This window comes from Amblyraja radiata, chromosome 30, assembly GCF_010909765.2.
Source record: "Amblyraja radiata isolate CabotCenter1 chromosome 30, sAmbRad1.1.pri, whole genome shotgun sequence".
NCBI classification, from domain to species: domain Eukaryota; kingdom Metazoa; phylum Chordata; class Chondrichthyes; order Rajiformes; family Rajidae; genus Amblyraja; species Amblyraja radiata.
In genome coordinates this window covers 27,923,604-27,948,942 of record NC_045985.1, presented here as the reverse complement: position 1 = coordinate 27,948,942, position 25,339 = coordinate 27,923,604, and the positions used below count along the sequence as shown (strand labels likewise).

The 25,339-nt window shown below is 47.5% G+C and overlaps 1 protein-coding gene across 1 annotated transcript; it reads left to right on the top strand.

Annotated features, from left to right (window-relative positions):
* The first annotated feature begins 6 nt into the window (after positions 1-6).
* On the top strand, positions 7-24,948 carry LOC116990214 (nuclear factor 7, ovary-like). Its single transcript, XM_033047758.1, has 5 exons — positions 7-213; positions 9,027-9,122; positions 19,470-19,703; positions 23,088-23,110; positions 24,499-24,948. The coding sequence occupies exons 1-5, from the start codon at positions 34-36 to the stop codon at positions 24,734-24,736; spliced, it is 771 nt and encodes a 256-aa protein (XP_032903649.1). The 5' UTR covers positions 7-33; the 3' UTR covers positions 24,737-24,948.
* Positions 24,949-25,339: the final 391 nt, after the last annotated feature.

Genomic DNA, 25,339 nt, shown 5'->3' with positions numbered 1-25,339 from the left:
GTGCCGGGCTGTTGCCAGAGCGGGGAGCGCACGATGCCGCGGGCAGCGGGCAGCGAGGAGCAGCCAGCCGGAGCTCAGTGCCCGGAGCACGGCCAGGAGGTAGAGCTGTACTGCACCCAGGACAAGAAGCCCCTGTGCCGACTGTGTGTGGAGGGCGACCGGCACAGGGGCCACTCGATCAGCCCCGTCAATGAGTCCATCCGCGTCTACCAGGTAGGAGGAGCGAGGCATCGCCTCCCGGGACATCCCTCGCCTGACATCCCTCTCCCGGGACATCCCTCTCCCCCGGGACATCCCTCGCCTGTCATCCCTCTCCCGGGACATCCCTCTCCCCCGGGACATCCCTCGCCTGACATCCCTCACCCGGACATCCCTCTCCCCCGGGACATCCCTCGCCTGACATCCCTCACCCGGGACATCCCTCTCCCGGGACATCCCTCACCTGACATCCCTCTCCCGAGACATCCCTCTCCCGGGACATCCTTCACCTGACATCCCTCTCCCGGGACATCCCTCTCACCCGGGACATCCCTCTCCCGGGACATCCCTCTCCCCCGGGACATCCCTCGCCTGACATCCCTCTCCCGAGACATCCCTCTCCCGGGACATCCTTCACCTGACATCCTTCACCTGACATCCCTCTCCCGAGACATCCCTCACCCGGGAGATCCCTCTCCCGGGACATCCCTCACCCGGGACATTCCTCACCCGGACATCCCTCACCCGGACATCTCTTTCCCGGGACATCTCTTTCCCGGGACATCCCTCTCCCGGGACATCCCTCTCCCGGGACATCCCTCACCCGGGACATCCCTCTCCCGGGTCACATACCTCATGGGATCCCCCTCTCCCCGGACATCCACAGGAGTACAGTGTGAAGTTGTCCTACCTTACCCCCTCCCTGATCCTGCCCTTGTGCAGTGCAAGACCTCCTCTCATTCTTCCATGGTCTGGACTAGAGATTACGGTCCCAGTCATACAGCGTGGAAACAGGCCTTTCAGCCCAACTTGCCCACACTGGCTTACAGGTCCCATCTACGCTAGTCCCACTTGCCTATGTTTGGTCCATGTCCCTCTAAACCTGTCCTATCCATGTACTTGTCTAAATGTTTTTTAAACGTTGGGATATTCCCTGCCGCGACTACTTCCTCCAGCAGCTTATTCCATACACCCACCACCCTTTGTGTGATAAAGTTACTCCTCACATTCCTATAAATCTTTCCCCCTTCACCCTGGGCAAGCGACTGTGTGCCTCTCATGATTTAAGACACTGCAGTCAACTCAATCTCTCCCCTTATGGAAAATCAGACGTGTCTGGAACCAGTCCGCTGAATCATTGCTGCAGCCCCTCAAGGGCAGGGGGGTAAGGCACGGTAGATAGAAACAAAACTCAGTAACTCAGCGGGACAGGCAGCATCTCTGGAGAGAAGGAATGGGTGATGTTTCTGGACGAGACCCTTCTTCAGACTCAGACTTTTTGCAACCGTACAGTAGAGGAATAGATCGGGTAGATGCACAGAATCTCTTGCCCAGAGTAGGGGAATCGAGGGCCATAGGTTCAAGGTGAAAGGGAAAAGATTTAATAGGAATTTGAGGGGTAACTTTTTCACACAAAGAGTGGTGGGTGTATGGAACAAGCTGCCAGACGAGGTCGTTGAGGCTGGGTCCATCCCAATGTTTAAGAAATAGTTAGACAGGAACATGGATAGAACAAGTTTGGAGGGATATGGGCCAAGCCCATGCAGATGGGACTAGTGTAGCTGGGACATGTTGGCCGATGTGGGCAAATTGGGGTGAAGAGCCTGTTCCACACTGTATCACTCTATGACAGTGTACACGGTACTCCAAGATGGGTCTCACCAAGGTCCTCCATAATTGCAGCAGCATGAGGTAAGGATAGCACAACTGGACACAGTACTACCTCTCTGTACAGTTGTGCCAGCCTAATCTTTCTGCTGCTGCAATTATGTTGGAGTGAGTCTCAGTGAGTCTCTGAACGAACAGCAAGTTTGGTCCAATCATCAGTCATGGTGACGATTATAAAACACCTTTGGCACAGTGTCGCAGCGGTAGAGTTGCTGCCTCACAGCGCCAGTGACCCAGGTTCGATCCCGACTGCTGTCTGCACGGGTTGTATGTTCCGCTGCGTGGGATTTCTCCAGGATCTCCGGTTTCCTCCCACACTCCAAACACGTACAGGTTTATAGATTAATTGGCTTCTGTAAAAATTATAAATTGTTCCTAGTGTGTAGGATAATGATTGTGTGCGGGGATCGCTGGTTGGCGCAGAATCGGTGGGCCAAAGGGCCTGTTTACGCTCCGTATCTCTAAACTAAACTAATCAAATTGGTTACAACATGTTTATGATCAGGAACTAGAGAACCACTTAAAAGTTACTTTGGAAAATGACAAGCAAAAACAAAGAGCAGTTTGGGAATAAATCCGTTTCCCTGTAACCATCCAGCAACAATCAGACACTGATATATCACAAGAACACAATCTATCAGTTTCACTGCTGGAGGCCATTGAAATTGACAAACGGTTGCTTCTATTGTCACATTGAGTCATAGTCATACTGCACGGAAACAGACCCTTCAGCCCAACTCATCCGTGTTTGGTCCATTTCCCTCTAAACCAGTGGTTCCCAACCTTTTTTTGGCCATGCCCCACCTAATCACCTCTAAAATCCTGATGCCCCCCCCCCCCCCCCATGTGGTGATATATAATTCTTATAATTTAAAAAGTGAACTCCGTTTCAGCTGAAGAAGCTTAAAACGCCAATACCTTGGTTTTTTAACAAGCTTCAAAAGAAATATGATAATAAAAGAGTATTCACAGGTAATAAAGAGAGAGAAAATTTCTATATTAGAATATTGAAATATTTGTGGATTGGCTCAATTGCCCCCCTTAAAAATCAAATTGCCCCCTGTGGGTCGTACGCCCCACGTTGGGAACCACTGCTCTAAACCTTTCCTATCCATGTACCTGCCCAAATGTCTTTTAAATGTTGTTATAGTACCTGCCTCAAATACTTCCTCTGGCAGTTCATTCCATATACCCATCACCTTCTGAGTAAAATAAAATTGCTCCCTGGGCTCTTATTAAATAATTCCCCCTCACTTTAAATCTACATCATCTGGTTCTTCATTCCCCTACCTTGGGAAAATACTCATGCATCTCCCCCCCCCCCCCCTCCTATCTATTCCCCTCATGATTTTTACAGATTACCCCTCAGCCTCCTGCGTTCCAAAAAATAAAGTCCGATGGGCCTGCCCAGGTTCTTTATATAGCTCAGGGCCTCAGTTCTGCAAACATCCTGGTAAAATCTTCTTTGCACTCTTTCCAGCTCAAGGACACCCTTCCCATTGTAGGGTGATCAAAACTGAACACAATACTCCATATGTGGCCTCACCAATATGTTGTCCAATTGTAACATGACATCCCAGTTCCTTTACTCAATACATTGACCATTGAAGACAAATACACCAAATGCCTTCTTGACCACCCTATCAACCATATAACCATATAACAATTACAGCACGGAAACAGGCCATCTCGACCCTTCTAGTCCGTGCCGAACACGTATTCTCCCCTAGTCCCATATACCTGCGCTCAGACCATAACCCTCCATTCCTTTCCCGTCCATATAACTATCCAATTTATTTTTAAATGATAAAAACAAACCTGCCTCCACCACCTTCCCCGGAAGCTCATTCCACACAGCCACCACTCTCTGAGTAAAGAAGTTCCCCCTCATGTTACCCCTAAACTTCTGTCCCTTAATTCTCAAGTCATGTCCCCTTGTTTGAATCTTCCCTACTCTCAGTGGGAAAAGCTTATCCACGTCAACTCTGTCTATCCCTCTCATCATTTTAAAGACCTCTATCAAGTCCCCCCTTAACCTTCTGCGCTCCAAGAATAAAGCCCTAACTTGTTCAACCTTTCTCTGTAACTTAGTTGCTGAAACCCAGGCAACATTCTAGTAAATCTCCTCTGTACTCTCTCTGTTTTGTTGACATCCTTCCTATAATTAGGCGACCAAAATTGTACCCCATACTCCAGAATTGGCCTCACCAAGGCCCTGAACAATTTTAACATTACATCCCAACTTCTATACTCAATGCTCTGATTTATAAAGGCCAGCACACCAAAACCTTTCTTTACCACTCTATCTACATGAGATTCCACTTTCAGGGAACTGTGCACAGTTATTCCCAGATCCCTCTGTTCACCTGCATTCTTCAATTCCCTACCATTTACCATGTACGTCCTATTTTGATTTGTCCTGCCAAGATGTAGCACCTCACACTTATCAGCAATAAACTCCATCTACCATCTTTCAGACCACTCTTCCAACTGGCATAAATCTCTCTGTAGACTTTGAAAATCTACTTCATTATCCACAACCCCACCTATCTTAGTATCATCTGCATACTTACTAATCCAATTTACCACACCATCATCCAGATCATTGATGTACATGACAAACAACAGTGGACCCAACACAGATCCCTGCGGCACCCCACTAGTCACTGGCCTCCAACCTGACAAACAACCATCCACCATTACTCTCTGGCATCTCCCATTCAGCCACTGTTGAATCCATCTTGCTACTCCACCATTAATACCCAACCATTGAACCTTCTTAACCAACCTTCCATGAGGAACCTTGTCAAAGGCCTTACTGAAGTCCATAGGGGTTCCACCAACCCTGGTTGTGTGGCAATAAATTATATCTATCTATCTATCTATATATACAACATCCACTGCTTTACCCTCATCAATTTCCCGAGTAACCTCTTCAAAAAATTCAAGAAGATTAGTCAAACATGACCTTCCAGGCACAAATCCATGTTGACTGTTCCTAATCAGACCCTGTTTATCCAGATGCTTATATATATTATCTCTAAGTATCCTTTCCATTAATTTGCCCGCCACTGACATCAAACTAACAGGTCTATAATTGCTAGGTTTACTCTTAGACCCCTTTTTAAACAATGGAACAACATGCGCAGTACGCCAATCCTCCGGCACTATTCCCGTTTCTAATGACATTTGAAATATTTCTGTCATAGCCCCTGCTATTTCTACACTAACTTCCCTCAATGTCCTAGGGAATATCCTGTCCGGACCTGGAGACTTATCCACTTTTATATTTCTCAAAAGTGTCAGAACTTCCTCTTCTTTGAATCTCATAGTTTCCATAGCTACTCTACTTGTTTCCCTTACCTCACATAATTCAATATCCTTCTCCTTGGTGAATACCGAAGAAAAGAAATTGTTCAATATCTCCCACATCTCTTTTGGCTCTGCAGATAGCTGTCCACTCTGACTCTCTAATGGACCAATTTTATCCCTCGTTATCCTTTTGCTATTAATATAGCTGTAGAAACCCTTTGGGTTTACTTTCACCTTACTTGCCAAATCAACCTCATATCTTCTTTTAGCTTTTCTAATTTATTTCTTAAGATTCTTTTTACATTCTTTATACTCCTCAAGCACCTCATTTACTCCATGCTGCCTATAATTATTGTAGACTTGTGACGCCACTTTCAGGGAACTATGTAACTGTACTCCTAGATCCCTCTGTTCTCCAACACTCCCCAGAGCCCGACCATTCGGGAAGCAAGAGGATTGGGTAGTGTTGAAAGAGCAACAGAAGGTAACTGAAAAGACAATACGGGGAGAAAAGATGAGGTACAAAGGTAAGCTAGCCAAGAAGATAAAGGAGGAGCAGCATCTTGTTTTCCTTGCATAAGCTTCTTTAGGTATGTGAAGAGGAAAAAATTAGTTAAGACCAAAGTTGGACCCTTAAAGACCGAAAAAGGTGAATTTATTATGGGGAACAAGGAAATGCCAGATGAGTTGAACAGGTACTTTGGATCCATCTTCACTAAGGAGGACACAAACAATCTTCCTGATATAGTAGTGGCCAGAGGATCTGAGGTGATGGAGGAACTGAAGGAAATACACATTTAGGCAGGAAATGGTGTTGAGTAGACTGATGGCTCAAGGCTGATAAATCCCCAGGGCCTGATGGTCTGTATCCCAGGGTACTTAAGGAAGTGGGTCTAGAAATCGTGGATGCTTTGGTGATAATTTTCCAATGTTCCCTAGACTCAGGATCAGTTCCTGTGGATTGGAGGGCAGCTAGTGTTATCCCACTTTTTAAGAAAGGCGAGAGAGAGAAAACAGGGAATTATAGACCAGTTAGCCTGACATCGGTGGTGGGAAGATGCTGGAGTCAATTATAAAAGATGAAATAGCAGCACATTTGGATAGCAGTAACAGGATCGGTTTGAGTCAGCATGGATTTATGAAGGGAAAATCATGCTTGACTAATCTTCTGGAATTTTTTGTGGCTGTAACTGGGAAAATGGACAAGGGAGCGTCAGTGGATGTAGTGTACCTGGACTTTCAGAAATCATTTGATAAGGTACCACATAAGAGATTAGTGGGCAAAATTAGGGCACACGGTATTGGGGGTAGAGTGCTGACATGGAGAGAAAATTGGTTGGCAGACAGGAAACAAAGAGTAGGGATTAACGGGTCCCTTTCAGAATGGCAGGCTCGTGCGGTACCAGTGGGGTACCGCAAGGCTCGGTGCTGGGACCGCAGCTATTTACAATATACATCAATGATTTGGATGAAGGGATTCAAAGTAACATTAGCAAATTTGCAGATGACACAAAGCTGGGTGGCAGAGTGAACTGTGAGGAGAATGCTATGAGAATGCAGGGTGACTTGGACAGGTTGTAATGTGGGTAATGTGGATAAATGTGAGGTTACCACTTTGGTATCAAAAACAGGAAGGCAGATTACTATCTAAATGGCATCAAGTTGGGAAAAGGGGAAGTACAACGGGATCTGGGGGTCCTTGTGCATCAGTCTATGAAAGTAAGCATACTGATGTTGAGACAGGTCTGAGGGGCCGAGTGGTCTTCTCTGGTTCCTACTTTAGTTTCAGATACAGAGTAAAAATAGGCCCCTTGGCTCACAAGTCCATGCCGACCATCACCCATTCACACTAGTTTCATGTTATTCCACTTTCCCATCCACATCAGGGGCAATTTACAGCGGGTCATTTAACCTACAAACCTGCACGCTCTGGGATGTGGGAGGAAACCAGAGCACCGAAGGGTCTCGACCCCAAACGTCAGCCATTCCTTCTCTCCAGAGATGCTGCCCGTTCTGCTGAGTTACTCCAGCGTTTTGAGTCTATCTTCGGAACCCAGAGGAAACCCATGCAGCCACAGGGAGAGCGTGCACTCTACACATTCAGACAAGGCCCAAGGTCTGAAAAAGGGTCTCGACTCGAAACGTCACCCATTCCTTCTCTGCAGAGATGTTGCCTGTCCCGCAGAGTCACTCCAGCTTTTTGTGTCTATCTTCGGTTTAAACCAGCATGTGCAGTTCCTTCCTACACAGAATCAAACCCGGGTCTCAGGTGCTGTGAGGCAGCAGCTCTACCCGCTGCACCACTGTGTGTACTTTAAAAAAAAAAAAATTATTTTACTTTTATTATTTTTATTTTTATGTAATATTTGATTTGATTTTCTCAAGCTTGCTTTTATGTAATAACTCCTATCCCTTGGCCCTGCGTTATTCACTGATCTCCCCCAGCCCATCTATTGCAACAACCTCAGCTGTCGTGTTCTTCCAGCCCAAGGCTGGTGCTCATCATTCACTTTCAGCTCACCAGCAGCAGCTGTACTGTCAGCTGCCACTGCCCTCTACTCCTTGAACCACTCTGCTTTCTGCTCTTTAAAGACCCTTCTTAAATCACATCTCGGTGACCTTGCCTTTCTCATTTGTCCCCAGAGCTTCTGTCCCTGTTTCTACTAGTTATCGTTTAGTTTAGTTTAAAACAGGGCCTTCACCCCACCGCGCCAATCCCCGCACACTAGCACTATCCTATACATATTTAGATTCACAGTCATACATCACGGAGACAGGCCCTTCAGCCCAACTTGTCCATACTGACCCAGTTGCTTAACCTGGCCCAGATCCTCTAAACCGTTCCTATCCATGTACCTGTCTAAATATCTTTTAAATGTGGTAGATGTACCCATCTCTACCACTTCCTCTGGCTGCTCGTTTCAGATATTCGGATGTGTGTAAAAGTTATTCCCCAGATTCCCCTTTTGACTTTTAAACCAGACATATGACACGATACGATAGAACTTTATTTATCCCAGGAGGGAAATCTATGTGCCAACAGTCATAAAAAACACAAACGACATGAAACATGATATTAATGTGACAAGTGGAAAGGCTTGGGGGATGTGCAAGGATTGGGGAGGGGAGTCGGTCTCAGTCTGCCCCATGACAGAAGGGGGAGGAGTTGTACAGTTTGATAGCCACAGGGAAGAAGGATCTCCTGTGGCGTTCTGTGCTGCATCTTGGTGGAACCAGTCTGTTGCTGAAGGTGCTCCTCAGGTTGACCAGTGTTTCATGGAGGGGGTGAGATGTATTGTCCAGGATGCTCCACAGTTTGAGGAGCATCCTCCCCTCCAACACCACCTCCCATGTCTCCAACTCCGCCCCCAGGATGGATCCAGCCTTCCTGATGAGTTTGATGAGATACAGTAACTCTTAGACCCTTCAGCCCAACTTGACAATGCCGTCCAAGATGTCCAATCCAAGCTGGTTCCATTTACCCATTTTAGATCCATATCTCTCTTCCCTTTCTCTTTACTTCACAAGTGTCTCGTAGAGGTTGTTTTTGTCCCTGTGTCAATTACTTCCACTGGCAGATCATATATTGACTTTCAGATGCAACTAAAGCTTTTCAATGTATCTTGGTACACGTGACAATAAATAAATTAAACTAACTGATCATTACCATTAGGAACAATGAAACAGGCCCTTCAGCCCACCTTGTCCATGCCTACCTAATTGGCATACTGGGCTAGTCCTTTGCCTGCATGTGGCCCATAGCCTTCCAAACCATTCCTATTCATAGAACTGTCCAAATGGCTTATTTTTCCCAACAGCTTAATGAAATGGTTTCATTGTAATTCCAGAATGAATTGAAGACCACTCTTGACAGCCTGAAGGAGAGGAAGGCAGTGTTTACTGCGATTATGGACAATCAGGAGCGCAAGATCTCGGCACTCAAGGTAAGATTAGTGAACCTGACTTTATTGGTCAGTGCTTAGTCGCATCATGGTGGTGCAGCGGTAGAGTTGCTGCCTTACAGCGCCAAGGAACCGAGTTCAATCCCGACTACGGGTGCTGTCTGTACGGAGTTTGTACGTTCTCCCGTGACTGCACCGGTTTTCTCCGAGATCTTCGGATTCCTCCCACATTCCAAAGACGCACAGTTTTGTAGGTTAATTGGATTGGTATGAATGTAAATTGTCCCTACAGTGTGCAGGATAGTGTTAATGTGCGGGGATCGCTGGTCGGTGCGGACTCGGTGGCCGAAGGGCCTGTTTTCGAGCTGTGTCTCTGAATGAGTGATCAATGGTCGGTGTGGACTCTATGAGCTGAAGGGCCTGTTTCAATGATGCATCTTTCATTCAATCAAAAACCATGAAAGTACAGCTGGTACGTCAAGCTCTTACCTTGCCGGAGATGCGATTGTTTTCCTGATCGTATCTCCGGTCGCTCTGCGGCCTAACATCATGGAGCTGGCGGCCTTGCTCAAGACTGAGGTTGAGCCCCACCGCGGGATGTGGACTTACCATTGGAGCCTGCCATCCCTTGCCTGGGCTCGACGCACCAACCGCAGCCTGTGGATTTCAGGTAGAGACTGATGTCGGGAAGCTCCAAGCCGCAGGAGGTTCGACTAGCCTGACCCGGGGTCCGATCGCCCGGTGCAGGCGAGCTGAGATCCCCCCAATGCGGGAGCTTGACCGACCCAACGCGGAGGCCTCAACCGCTGGCTGCGGGAGCCAAGATCGCCCCGATAACGGAAGGTTCGAGGCCCCCGACGGCAGAACGGAGGAAGATTGAACTTTTTTTGCCTTCCATCACAGTGAGGAATGTGGAGGAGTCGCTGTGGTGGATGTTCATGTTAACAATTTATTTGTCTGTCTCGTTGCTCTGTATTGGTATGACTGTATGGCAAATCAAATTCCTCATATGTTACTAAACTTACTTGGTTAATAAATTACTATTAACTCGGTGCTGGCTCGAAGGGCCGAATGGCCTACTCCTGCAACTATTGTCTATTATGATTATGATTATGGTAGATTTCCAAGGTGGGTGGTATGGGTGCGGAGGGAATCTCGGAGGCGGTGCTGCTCCATGCTGTTATTGGCCTGAGTGGTGGAGAATGCAAGGTTGGGACTTGTTGGTGAACAGGTCTGTGGTGAGTTGATGGGATTCCCAGAGTCGTACAGCACGGAAACAGGCCCTTCAGCCCAACTTGACTATACCAACCAAGATGCTCCATGCTGACCAAGATTTATCTGTGGATGCCACACTTTACAATGGGTTCTTCAATGAAGCAGGTTCAGATTTAAGCTGGTTAATGGTGTCCTGATGAAACAGACAGCATGTCCTTGTGTGACATTGGGCCCAATATTCCATCACATTCCCAGCATTTTGATTAATACGGGTGTTAGGAGTTATGGGGAGAAGGCAAGAGAATGGGGTTAGTAGGGAGAGATAGATCAGCCAGACTTGAATGGTTTAATTCTGCTCCTATCACTTATGAATGTATGAATCCCTTATAGAAACTTACAAAATTCTTAAGTGGTTGGACAGGCTAGATGCAGGAAGATTGTTCCTGATGTTGGGGAAGTCCAGAACAAGGGGTCACAGTTTAAGGATAAGGGGGAAGTCTTTTAGGACCGAGATAAGAAAAACATTTTTCACACAGAGAGTGGTGAATCTCTGGAATTCTCTGCCACAGAAGGTAGTTGAGGCCAGTTCATTGGCTATATTTAAGAGGGAGTTAGATGTGGCCCTTGTGGCTAAGGGGATCAGGGGGTATGGAGAGAAGGCAGGTACGGGGTATTGAGTTGGATGATCAGCCATGATCATATTGAATGGCGGTGCAGGGTCGAAGGGCCGAATGACCTACTCCTGCACCTATTTTCTATGTTTCTAGGTTTCTATGGTAGAGAGACATCCGGGGATGTGGAAAGTTTGTGAATTTCAGTCTCGCTCCTGGGTGAATGAGTTCTGCTGGGTCCATTCTGTTAGGACAGGATCAGCTATGTGTAGACATGAGATGCTATCATTGGGCCCCAGATCCCCAGACGCAGTGGGATGCAGGAACAGTATTGCACCTGTATCATAGTATTGCACCTGGGATACAGGTGTCATACTGCTGCTCTGTGCACCAGTATTTCACCCAGCTTGGTTTCCCTTCGGCCCACAATGTCTGTGCCAAGCATAATGCCAAAACCAACTCTCTCTGCCTGCACATGATCCATATCCCTGCCTTCTCTGCATATCCATGTGTCTATCCAAAAGTCTCTTAAACACCACTATCTTATCTGCCTCCACCGCCACCCCTGGCAGCACGTTCCAGGCACCCACTGTGTAAAGAAACTTGCACCACACATCTAAAAGATGCACAGGTTTGTAGGGTTGATATAAATGTAAAAATTGCCGCTCGTATAAGATAGTGTTAATGTGTGGGATCGCTGATCAGTGCAGACTCAATGGGCCGAAGGGCCTGTTTCCACGCTGAAGCTGTAAACTGAACTAAACATCTCCTTTAAACGTTGCCACTCTCACCTTAAAGCAATAAAGTGTTTAATGTATCTGTATTTGATGTCATTTGTACATTTTGTAATTATGTATTTGAACTTTATTTAATGTGTTTTATGTACCTTAAAGTACTGAATGTTTCCATCCTGGGAATATCGTTTCCATCGTGGGAATATCCATTTATAAAGGCACACCTCTATTTATACATCACATCTGTCAACAATGTCACAAAGTACTTCACTTGCAACAAATTGCTTTTTAAATCGGAGTACATGCTGTAATGTGGGGTAAGGCTGAGCCAAAGGACACGCATAGAAACATAGAAACGTGGAAAATTAGGTTCAGGAGTAGGCCATTCGGCCCTTCGAGCCAGCACCACCATTCAATATGATCATGGCACATCATCCAAAATCAGTACCCCGTTCCTGCTTTTTCCCCATATCCCCAGATCATCAAAGACCCCTCCCACCCCAACCATGGACTGTTTGCCCTCCTCCCATCAGGGAGGCGGTACAGGAGCCTCAGGTCTCGTACTAGTAGGATGAGGAACAGCTTCTACAATAACACCATCACATTGCTGAACTCGGAGTCCCGCCGATAGATTTCTCCAGTCTCTCAGTCTCTCCGTCCACATTGTTTGATTATTCTGTATTTTTATTTCTATATTGCACTATTACTACGGACTGACGCTAAACTGTATTTCGTTGTACCCATACTTGTATTTGTGCAATAACATTAAAGTTGAATTGAATTGAATTGAATTAATTCCTTTAGCCCTAAGAGCTAAATCTAACTCTCACTTGAAAACATCCAGTGAATTGGCCTCCACTGCCTTCTGTGGCAGAGAATTCCACAGATTCACAACTCTCTGGGTAAAGTTTTTCCTCATCTCCGTTCTAAATGGTCTACCCCTTGTTCTTAAACTGGTTCTGGCTTCCCCGAACATTGGGAACATTTTTCCTGCAGTTAGCCTGTCCAATCCTTTAAGAATTTTATGTTTCTATAAGACTTCCTCTCATCCTTCTATATTCCACTGAATACCAGCTCAGTCGACCCATACATTCATCATATGTCAGTCCCACCATCCAGGGAATTAACCTACGTTGCACTCCCTCAATAGCAATAATGTCCTTCCTCAAATTAGGAGACCAAAATTGCACACAATACTTCAGGTGCAGCCTCACCAGGGCCCTGTACAACTGCAGTAGGAAAATTTTCCTTCGCTCCATAGATGCTGCTGCACCCGCTGAGTTTCCCCAGCAATTTTGTGTACCATGCCATTAGCTTTCCTCACTGCCTGCTGGACCTGCATGCCTACTTTCAGTGACTGATGTACAAGCACACCCATGTCTCGTTGCACCTCCCCTTTTCCTAATCTGACACCATTCAGATAATACTCTGCCTTCCTGTTCTTGCCACCAAAGTGGATAACCTCACATTTATCCACATTATACTGCACATGCCATGCATCTGCCCACTCACCCAACCTATCCAAGTCACCCTGCAGCCTCATAGCATCCACATCGCAGCTCACACTGCCACCCAGCTTTGTGTCATTCACAAACTTGGAGATGTCACATTTCATTCCCTCGTCTAAATCGTTAATATATATATTAAATAATAACTGGGGTCCCGGCACCGAGCCTTGCGGCACCCCACTAGTTACTGCTTGCCATTCTGAAAAGGACCCATTAATTCCTACTCTTTGCTTCCTGCCTGCCAACCTGTTCTCTATCCATGTCAATACCCTACCCCCAATACCATGTGCTCTAATTTTGCCCACTAATCCATTGTGTGGGACCTTGTCAAAGGTTTGTTGAAAGTCCAGATACACGACATATACTGGCTTTCCCTTATCTATTTAAATATTCTAAATGTGGCCTCACCAACATCTTGTACAACTGCAACATGACCTCCCACTTGTTACATCCTCAAAAAATTCCAGAAGATTAGTCAAGCATGATTTCCCCTTCGTAAATCCATGCTGACTTTGACTGCTTTCCAAATGACATCTTTACTAATCGACTCCAGCAACTTCCCCACTACCGACGACAGGCTAACTGGTCTATAATTCCCTGTTTTCTCTCTCCCTCCTTTCTTAAAAAGTGGGTTTACATTGGTTACCCTCTAGTCCACAGGAATCAAGAGAACATTGGAAAATGATCACTAATGCAACCAGGATTTCTAAGGCCACCTCCTTGAAGGATCTTTGAAACAGCAATGGCAGGCTTGTGACCTTCCTTAATGACACAAGAGTGTTGTTCTCTTACCCATGAGTCAGAGTATGACATCAAATCCCTCTACAGAGACCTGAACACTCAAGCACTTAAACTGAGCACACATTCCTAGCACAGTACTAAGTGAGTGCTAAACTATTTGAAGTGCTGGTTTTTAGAGTCAGAGAGTCATTGAGTGATACAGCATGGAAACAGGCCCTTCGGCCCAACTTGCTCACACTGTCCCAGTTACACTAGTCCCACCTGCCCACGTTTCACCCATGTCCTATCCATGTACCTCTCTAAATGTTTCTTAAACTTTGGGATAGTCCCTGGCTCTCTGGCAGCGTGTTCCAGATTGCTATTAAATATTTTCCCCGTCATCTTATACCTATGTTCTTTTGTCCTCGATTCACCTACTCTGGGCAAGAGACTCTATGCATCTACCTGATCTATTCCGCTCATGATTTTATACTCCTTTATAAGATCACCCCAGCGCTCCAAGGAATAGAGTCCCAGCCTACTCAACCTCTCCCTATAGCTCAGACCCTCTAGCCCTGGCAACATCCTCGTAAATCTTCTCTGTACCCATTCCAGATTGACAACATCTTTTCTATCACATGGGGCCCAGAACTGAACACAATATTCTAAATGTGGCCTCACCAACATCTTGTACAACTGCAACATGACCTCCCAACTTCTATACTCAATACTCTAACTGATGAAGGCCAATGTGCCACAAGCCTTTTTGTCTACCAGCGACTCCACCATCAAGGAACCATGCACCTGCACTCGTGGATCCCTCTGCTCTACAACACTCCCCAGATGGATGAGAAGCAAAGTCAAGTTTCTCTCAGTTTCTTCAGAAGAGGCGCATGGATGGTATATGGATGGGAAAGGAATGGAGGGTTATGGTCTGAGTGCAGGTAGATGGGATTAGGGGAGATTATGTGTTCGGCACGGACTAGAAGGGCCGAGATGGCCTGTTTCCATGCTGTAATTGTTATATGGTCCTGTGGTCCCATTTTCAAGAATAATAGTGATTTTCACCTTGGAATTCTAAGGTCAGGGTTTACACTCCAAGAAATATTACTATCGCAATGACCAATGATGTTATACTTTTACCTCAGTGTTGTTTGTAGGAGATTGCTTTGCCCAAATTGGCTAAAAAAAAATCAAACTCAGCAGATCAGGCAATATCTGCAGAGGGAAATGGACAGATGACGTTTCGAGTTGAGACCCTTTAATTTAGCAATTCCAATTCAGAAGTTCATGTCATAGGAGCAGAATTAGGCCATTTGGCGCATTGAGTCCACTCCACCATTCAATCACAATCTTTCCTTCTTAATCCTATTCTCCTGCATTCTCCCCGTAACTTTTAACACCCTTACTAATCAAGAATCTGTCATTCTCCGCTTTCAAAGTGCCCAATGCCCTGGCCTCCACCGCCGTCTGTGGCAATGGATTCCACAGATTCACCACCCTCTGGCTAAAGAAATTTAGGAAATTCCTTCCTACTGCAGACCTCTGAAGTCTAGTAACTACCATAGGAAGAAAATTGTTCTAAGATATGCTAAGGCCACTACAGTTCTCGTCTCTTTGGGGAAATGCAATTGAACAAACCTTAAGCAAAACACAAAGTGCTGGAGGAACACAGTGGGTCAGGCAGCATTTTTGGAGGAAATGGACAGACAACGTTTTGGGTTAGTAAGTTTAGCAAGCGATGTAAGGCCAGGTGGCTGGCAGAACCCCCAGTCTTTTTGCCAGGGTAGTGGAGTTCAAAACTAGAGAATATTGGTTTGAAGTTTAGTTTAGTTTAGTTTAGAGATACAGCGTGGGAACAGGCCCTTTGGCCCACTGAGTCCATGTCAACCAGCGATCCCCACACATTTACATTTCTACCAAGCAAATTAACCTACAAATCTGTACAACTTTGGAGTGTGGGAAGAAACTGAAGATCTCGGAGAAAACCCAGAAGAACGTACAAACTCCGTACAGACAGCACTCGTAGTCGGGATCGAACCCAGGTCTCTGGCGTTGCAAGCTCTGCAAGTCAGCAACTGTCCAGCTGCACCACCTGTACGAAGTTGGTACGCTCTCCCCGTGGCCTGCGTGGGTTTTCTCCGAGATCTTCGGTTTCCTCCCACACTCCAAGGACGTACAGGTTTGCAGGTTAATTGGCTTGGTATACATGTAAATTGTCCCTAGTGTGTGTAGCATAGTGTTAATGTGCAGGGATTGCTGGTCGGCAGGGACTCAGTGGGCCGAAGGGCCTGTTTCTGCCCTGTATCTCCAAACTAAACAAAACCAATGAGGACTCTGCCACTTCCTGAGTCTCCCCCTTCACTGCGTAGTTCCACACTTTGTCACTGTGAGGTCTGGAGGTCAGAGTTGGTTCCCTCTGTGGAGTCCGCCTGTGCTGCTCTCAGACAGATGGGGGAAGGCTGTTGATGAAGCCACTCATAGAGTCATAGAGCACGGAAACAGCCCTCTTTGCCCCACTTGTCCAGGTCATCCAAGATGCCCCATCCAAGCTTGTCCTTTTTGGACAAGCTTATGCCTTTGTGCTCCGCTCGCAAGTACAGTACCTACAGTAAAGAATTAAGACATACAGTAAACAATTAAGAATAAAACAAAACATTAAAACATTAAGAATAAAACATTAGGGTTTAAACATGTGAATGAATTAAAATACCAGAGCAAAAGGAGGCTACAGACTTTTAGTAGCTCTACTCAATAATCAAAAGTCTTAATGTTTTAATGTTTCAATGTTTTGTGTGATAAAGGTGCTCCTCAGGTTCTTAGATCTTTCCCGTCTCACCTTAATCCAATGTCACTAGTTCTTGACCCCCAAGCCCAGGTAAAAATACTCTGTGCATTCACCCGATATATTCCCCTTATGATTTTATACGCCTCTATAAGATCACCCCACAACCTCCTGAGCTCCAAGGAATTGAGCCCTGGCATGCCCAACCTCTCCCTTTTGCTCAGATGCTCGAATCCCAGCAACAACCTCGTAAATCTTCTCTGCACTCTTTCCGCCTTAATGACATCCTTCCTATAGCAGGACGTCCAAAAAATGAACACAAACTCCTGCTCTGCTTGATTCCCTGACTGATGAAGGCCAGTTTGTCAAAAGCCACCTTCACTACCCTATCTACGGGCGATGCTAATGAAGGTCACCACAGCATAACCCAACACGAACAGCAGTGGAGGATCTTTGTGTACAAGTCAATGTGTGTCAGGCCACTTACTCCACTTCACCATTCACGAGTGTGTAGGCTGAGGGAGGGAGGAGGTCAGACCTCAATCTCTTGTTGTCCCTCTCAACTAGTGTGAACAGGTAGTCAGCGTGGACTAGGTGGGCCAAATTTCCATGCAATGTCTCTAAACTAAATTACACAAAACTAAGCTAAACACTGTCCCAGCACCTGTTCAGTTTAGTTTAGAGATACAGCATAGAAACAGGCCCTTTGGCCCAGCGAGTCCACGCTGACCATCAATTACCCATTCACACTGGTCTGATGTTATCCTACTTTCGAATCTTCTCTCTACAATAGACAATAGGTGCAGGAGTAGGCCATTTGGCCCTTCGAACCAGCACCGCCATTCAATGTGATCATGGCTGATCATCCCCAATCAGTACCCCATTCCTGCCTTCTCCCCATATCCCCTGACTCTGCTAATTTTAAGAGCCCAATCTAGCTCTCTCTTGAAAGCATCCAGAGAACCTGCCTCCACCGCCCTCTGAGGCAGAGAATTCCACACTCACCACTCTCTGTGAGAAAAAGTGTTTCCTCGTCTCCGTTCTAAATGGCTTACTCCTTATTCTTAAACTGTGGCCCCTGGTTCTGGACTCCCCCAACATCGGGAACATGTTTCCTGCCTCTAGTGTGTCCAAACCCTTAACAATCTTATATGTTTCAATGAGATACCCTCTCATCCTTCTAAACTCCAGAGTGTACAAGCCCAGCTGCTCCATTCTCTCAGCATATGACAGTCCCGCCATCCCGGGAACACACAGGGGGCAATTTACAGCAGGGCAATTAACCAACAAACCCGCACATCTCTGGGATGTGGGAGGAAACCAGAGCACCCAGAGGAAACCCACGTGGTCACAGGGAGAATGTGTGAACTCCGCACACAGACAGCACCCGAGGTCAGGATCGAACCTGGGTCTTTGGAGTTGTAAGGCAGCAACTCCACCGCTAGTCTCTCAGTGTTGGCAAGATTTCTAGCGCCACCTCCTTGGAGGATCTCCCATTTGCTCCATCTGATAGGAGGACCACAGGGTGGATGCAAGGATGGCAGGAAGCCACTTGGCCCATCGGGCCTGCTCCCCCATGCAACCAATGGGTGGTGTGACATTCCTTTGGCCATCATTCCAGCCCTTTCCCGTCATTCCCTGATCCCCGTTCCAGTGAGTCGTAACCTATCCCTGTCAGTCTCTCCTCCATCCAGGACTCAGTGATCGCGGGTACGAGTTCCAAAGAAAGCAGGAGCAGGAGTGGGCCACTCGGCTTACTAGCGTTCTTGAGGACCAGGAAAGAAAGATGTCTGTTTCTTCCCTTCACAGAGGTTACAGAGGGGGGGGGGGGGGGGAAGTAGGGGAGGGGGGTAGTGGAGTGTTCCCTTAACAAGGATGGTGATGTAGTTATTTGAAAATTTAGTGATTGGATAATATGTCGATTTTAGATTATGGTGGTGGATGTGTTACCACCGTTATGTAAATATTTTTTTTTATGACAATTGAATAAATGATTTTTGATTTTTTTAAAGTCTGAGAAAAGTCCCCGATCTGTCACCCTTCACAGACGCTGCCTGACCCACTGGGTTTCGCCAGCACTTGTGCCTTGCTCAGGATTCCAGCAACTGCAGTTCCTTGTGTGTACATTACTCGGGGGATGGAAGCCCCTCACCCGGCCTCACCCCTCACCAGTCCCTCTGCCAGCCCCCACCCCTCCCTACTCTTGCCCCCGATCACCCCTCGCCCACCCTCACCCCTCCCTAACTGTTGCCCCTCGCCCGCTATCACCCCTCACAGCTCTCACCGGCTATCACCCCTCTCCCATCACCCACTTTAACCGCTCGCCAACCCTCATCCTCTGCCCATTCTCACCCCTTACTAGTCTCGTTCCTCAATGTTCGCCCCTGTCCCCCTCTAGCCCCGCACAGCTCTCACCCCCTTTCACCCCCTCACCCAATCTCACCCCTTCTCACTCCCTCGCCCACTCTCATCCCTTCTCACCCACTCTCACCCCTCACCCCCTCTCACCCCCTCTCACCCCTCTCACCCCCTCCCACACCCTCTCACTCCCCCTCTCACCCCTCTCCCCCTCTCACCCCCTCTCACCCCTCACCCACTCTAGCCCCACACGGCTCTCACCCCTCACCTCCTCGCCCGCCCTCCCCCCACCCCCCCGAACTCTGGTGTCCAAGGTTCACTGCAGGGACCGGTTCCCACCTAGACCCGCTCTCACTCCTCACCCCCACTGCCCCTTCACAGGGGCTGGTTCTTTGCCTCGTCTCCCTCCACCCCCTCCCTCCCTCCCACCCTCGCTGACCTCTGCCTTGCCTCCGTAGGGCACGGTGGAGAGCCTGGGCCGCCAGGTGACGGAGGAGTTTGCAGCCATGAGGCGGTTCTTGGACGAGAGGGAGCGTGTGGTACGGAGGGAGCTGGCAGTGCACGCGGGCAGCCTATTGCAGCCGCTGGAGGGGAACCTGCGGGCCATCCAGCGGGCACTCATCACCCTGCAGAAGGACATCATCCAGTGCCAGGCCGTGGTCAACCAGTGGGACAGTCTGCGCTTCCTACAGGTACCTGTCTCTCTGCCTCTGTCACCCTCTGTAGCGCAGTGTGGCTTAGTGCAGAGTCACGGGGAGAACGTACAAACTCCACACAGACAGCACCCGCAGTCAGGATCAAATGCGGATCTCTGGTGCTGCAAGGCAGCAACTCTACTGCTATCCCACCGTGCCGCCCTAGGTTTGAGCTTGTTGACAATAGACAATAGACAATAGGTGCAGGAGTAGGCCATTTGGCCCTTCGAGCCAGCACCGCCATTCAATGTGATCATGGCTGATCATCCACAATCAGTACCCGTTCCTGCCTTCTCCCCATATCTCGGGACTCCGCTATTTTTAAGAGCCCTGTCTAGCTCTCTCTTGAAAGCATCCAGAGAACCTGCCTCCACCGCCCTCTGAGGCAGAGAATTCCACAGACTCATCACTCTCTGTGAGAAAGAGTGTTTCCTCGTCTCCGTTCTAAATGGCTTACTCCTTATTCTTAAACTGTGGCCCCTGGTTCTGGACTCCCCCAACATTGGGAACATGTTTCATGCCTCTAGCGTGTCCAAGCCCTTAACAATCTTATATGTTTCAATGTACGAGTTCATTCAAGAGCTCTCCCGAGTTTAAAAAAAAATCAAACTCGTGGTGAGCACATAGAATGTACGTAGCGCGTACGTCGGAGCTCGGGGACATCGCTTAGCCGCTCGTAACGCTAACGGCAGGTACTCGGGAAACGCAGTATACTCATGAAGACTCGTGAAGATTTTTCAACATGTTGAAAAATGTCCACGAGAGCCCCGAGTACCCAAAGATCCTATAGGTATCCTATACCACTCCTTCTAACTGCAATGGGCTGATGTGTAGTACGCAACGAAGCGGAACATAGGCCTTTTTTTTCATCCATTTCCGTAACCCGACCCGACCCGACTCGCAGTGTAATCAACGTTGCAGGGGAACAGCTTGTGTTAATAAATTTAAATTCTGAAAATGAGGAGAAGATTTTTACCAAATAACTTTTATTTTTATGAGGAAGTTTCCGTAACCGGCTTCCGTCTCCGCACTAGTATCTTTGCTCCGCTGTGGGATCTTTGGTGCGGAGACGGAAGCCGGTTACGGAAATGGGGCCGAAAATTACCCATGATTCTGCCCATGACTGTACTACGTCTTTTTCGTCGAGTGGACTAACTTGCTCCGCTACAGGATCTTTGCGAGTAACTACGAGCGGCCATTATTGTAAATCTCCGAGTTCTAATCAGGGCAAACTCGGGAGAACTCTTGAATTAACTCATACAGTGGGACAGGGGTTTTTTAACTCCTACTTTGAGGAGTGCTGCATGGGTGATCTTTCTGATATTACTAACCTCAGAGTCAGTAAAACTAAGTGAAAGTGTTGATCGTGAGTGAGTTTGATCTCACAGCCAGTCTTTACTGTGTGGAAACAGGCCCTTCGGCCCATCGAGTCCGCGCCCACTAGCGATTGCCCCGCATACTAACGCCATCATGCACACTAGGGACAATTTTATCAAAGCCAATGAACCTACAAACCTGGACATCTTTGGAGTGTGTGGGGAAACTGAAGATCCCGGAGAAAGCCCACGCGGTCACGGGGAGAATGTGCAAACTCCATACAGACAGCACCGTAGTCATGGTCGAAGCGGGATCTCTGGCGCTGTGCGGCAGCACTCACGGGGCGGGATGGGTGGGGGGGGGAGGAATTGAACAGGATAGGGACAGAACAGAGGACAATGAGCTTCCTGACACCCAGCTCTGTGCAACCACTCGGGTGCCCAATGGACAAGTGGTGCAAGAATCTGGATTTACAAGAACCTGCAGATGTTGGAATCTGGAGCTTTATCTGGTGTTTTATCATTAATGCCTTATTATTATTAATGTTTAGTGTTTTCTGAGTCATTCGTAACTGTCACTGTATGTCATGTTGTTACTTGTGGGTGGAGCACCAAGGCCAATTCCTTGTATGTGAATACTTGGCCAATAAACTTACTTACTTACTTAAAAAATTACAAACATAGAACATGGTCGTGGTCGTCTCGGTGATGCAGCGGTAGAGTTGCTGCCTCACAGCGCCAGAGACCCGGGTTCCAACCTGACTATGAGTGCTGTCTGTACGGAGTTTGTACGTTCTCCTCGTGACCTGCGTCAGTTTTCTCTGCGTGCTCCAACTTCCCCCCACACTCCAAAGACGTACAGGTTTGTAGGCTAATTGGCTTGGTAAAGTTGTAAATTCTGAACATGATGCCAAGACCAACTCTTATCTGCCTGCACGTGATACATATCCCTCCATTCCCTGCCTTTCCAAAGTCAGATGCCACGATAGTTTCTGCCTCCACCACCACCCCTGGCTGTGTGTTTAGGCAGTCAGCACTCTCTGTGTAAAAACATATCCCACATATCTGCCTCCTGCCCCTCTACCCTTCTCACCTTAAAAGCTATGCCCTCTACTATGTCATTATTCCACTCTGAGTAAAAGCTTCTGACTGTCTACCCTATCCATGCCACCCGTAGTTTTATATACTTCCATCAGTTCCCCCTCAAGCTCCGGCATTCCAGAGAAAACAATCCAAACCTGTCCAACCTCTTCTTGTTGCTCATTCGCCCCTAATCTAGGCAGCATTCTGGTAAACCCTGCACCCTTTCTAAAGCCTCCATATCCTTTTTGTAAAGGGTCAACCAGAACTGGTCGCGATACTCCAAATCCCAGACTGCGACATAATCACTTCCTGACTTTTATACTCCATGCCCCGACCTATGAAGGCAAACATACCATATGACCTTCGATTTTCCAGCATCTGCAGTTCCTTCTTAAACATATGACCTCTTTATCACTCTTATCCACTTCTTTATTTGACCATTTCTGTAGCTGTAGGAAATTGAGTCAAGCAGCGTATTTGGCTTGGGCAGCTTACACCTCAGTGGTATGAATATTGATTTCTCTAACTTGTAACCCTTGCTTTCCCCATCTCCATCCCCCACCCCCCTTTAGAATTAGTTTTCTATCTGTACGCTGGGTTGTCACCTTCTTCGAGTGAACAATGATCTATTCCACATTTTGACCACTTTGATGTCTCCTTTTCACACCTTACACTTCCTTATCTTTGTGTATCCCTCTCCTCTAACTCCTAGTCTGAAGAAGGGTTTCGACCACAAAAGTCATCCATTCCTTCTCTCCAGAGATGCTGCCCGTCCAGCTGAGTTACTCCAGCATTTTGTGTCTATCTTCGGTGTAAACCAGCATCTGCAGTTCCTTCCTACACTTGCAGCATCTGTGGTGGGAAAGGAATTGTTGATGTTCTGGGTCGAGATCTCTCCTCAGAACAAATATCTGTTTTACATCTCTGCCTTTTCACAAGTTATTGAATATAATTGTCAAATATTTTCTTCTGTTGTTTTTAGGAGTTCAATTGGCTGAGAGAAAGGTACGTGTGTCTGTCTCCTTCATATTCCATTGCCTGTGTTACCTGGAGGCTGTTGGCCACAGCTTCATAGAGGCAGACAGCACTGAAACAGGCCCTTCGGCCCAACTCAGCCATGCCGACCAAGGTACCCCACCTAGTCTAGTCCCATCAGCCTGTGTTTGGCACATATCCCTCGAAACCTTTCCTATCCATGTACCTGTCCAAATGTTTTTTAAATGTTGTTATAGTACCTGCCTCAACTTTAGTAGGTGGTGGGTACATGGAATGAGCTGCCGGAGGAGGTATTTGAACATTAGAAAAGACATTTGGACAGGGGCATGGATAGGAAAGATTTAGCCATTGGCCAAAAGTGGACAAATGTAGATGGGACATATTGGTCGGGATGGATGTTGGGCTGAAGAGCCTGTTTCTGTGCTGCATTACTAACCATATAACATATAACCATATAACAATTACAGCACGGAAACAGGCCATCTCGGCCCTACAAGTCCGCGCCGAACAATTTTTTTTCCCCTTAGTCCCACCTGCCTGCACTCATACCATAACCCTCCATTCCCTTCTCATCCATATGCCTATCCAATTTATTCTTAAATGATACCAACGAACCTGCCGCCACCACTTCCACTGGAAGCTCATTCCACACCGCTACCACTCTCTGAGTAAAGAAGTTCCCCCTCATGTTACCCCTAAACTTCTGTCCCTTAATTCTGAAGTCATGTCCTCTTGTTTGAATCTTCCCTATTCTCAAAGGGAAAAGCTTGTCCACATCAACTCTGTCTATCCCTCTCATCATTTTAAAGACCTCTATCAAGTCCCCCCTTAACCTTCTGCGCTCCAGAGAATAAAGACCTAACTTATTCAACCTTTCTCTGTAACTTAGTTGTTGAAACCCAGGCAACATTCTAGTAAATCTCCTCTGTACTCTCTCTATTTTGTTGACATCCTTCCTATAATTGGGCGACCAAAATTGTACACCATATTCCAGATTTGGTCTCACCAATGCCTTGTACAATTTTAACATTACATCCCAGCTTCTATACTCTATTAACTCCTCTGGCAGCTCGTTCAATACATACACCAACCACCCTCAGTTTGAAAAAAGTTGCTCGTCAGATTCCTGTGAAATCTTTCCAGACACTGCACAAAAGAAGAAACTGTGCACGTGTCCGTATCCCTGATGTAGCTGCCATCTCCATGCTCTGCCTGAGGGGAGGACAGCCTCTGCCACCGTCCCCCCCCACCCCACCACCCAATCCCCACTCCCTGTATTCACACCCCCTCAACACCCCACGCCCCCACCCCCCCCGCCCCCCACTCATTCCCATCCCCTTTCACCCCCCTCTGCTTGCTGCTTCTCAGCTCACCGCTCCTCCTCTGCCCATCGACAGGCCCCGGGAGGAGGTTCACTGCCCGGCTGCCATCTCTGCCCAGCCTTGCCTGGGCCTCTTCAGAGGGCCACTGCAGTACCGTGTGTGGAAGGAGATGAGGAGCTGCATCAGCCCAGGTAACGCACCTGCATGTCCGCATGCTTTAGCTCACGGAGAGGTACGACTGGGGACATGGGCAGGGCACTCACCCATCAGTAGCTCCGCCACCATGGGGTCTGTCATCATGCATCACCCATAGTGGAATCACACCAATGCCTCTACTTCCTTGGAAGGCTTCGGAAGTTTGGCAAGGCCCCTACAGCTCTCACCAACAACTACAGATGCCCCATACAAAGCATCTTACCAGGATGCATCACACCTTGGTTTGGGAACAGCTCCATCCAAGACCGCAAGAAATTGCAGCGAATTGTGGAAGCAGCCCAGACCATCACACAAACCAACCTTCCTTCTATTGACTCAATTTATACCTCACGTTGCTTCGGCAAGGCCAGCAGCATAATCAAGGACAAGTCGACACTAAATGTCATTCCCTGCATCAGTCTGAAGAAGGGTTTCGGCCCGAAACGGTGCCTATTTCCTTCGCTCCATAGATGCTGCCTCTCCCGCTGAGTTTCTCCAGCATTTTTGTCTACATTCCCTTATCATGTGTCTGTACTCTGGCCTTGCCTGGGCCTCTTCAGAGGGCCGCTTCTGTACCGCGTGTGGAAGGAGATGAGGAGTTGGCTCGATTGTAATCATTTACTGTTTTTTTGCTGACTGGTTAGCACGCAACAAAAGCTGTTCACTGTACCTCGGTACACGTGACAATAAACTCAACCATGGGCATGGAATCTAAGCACCA

Excerpts from the sequence above, each read along its gene's own strand:
- LOC116990214 (XM_033047758.1), top strand. The coding sequence starts at position 34 with ATGCCGCGGGCAGCGGGCAGCGAGGAGCAGCCAGCCGGAGCTCAGTGC. Across the intron at positions 214-9,026 it reads AGTCCATCCGCGTCTACCAG|AATGAATTGAAGACCACTCT; the intron begins GTAGGAGGAGCG and ends TTGTAATTCCAG. Across the intron at positions 19,704-23,087 it reads ACAGTCTGCGCTTCCTACAG|GAGTTCAATTGGCTGAGAGA; the intron begins GTACCTGTCTCT and ends TGTTGTTTTTAG.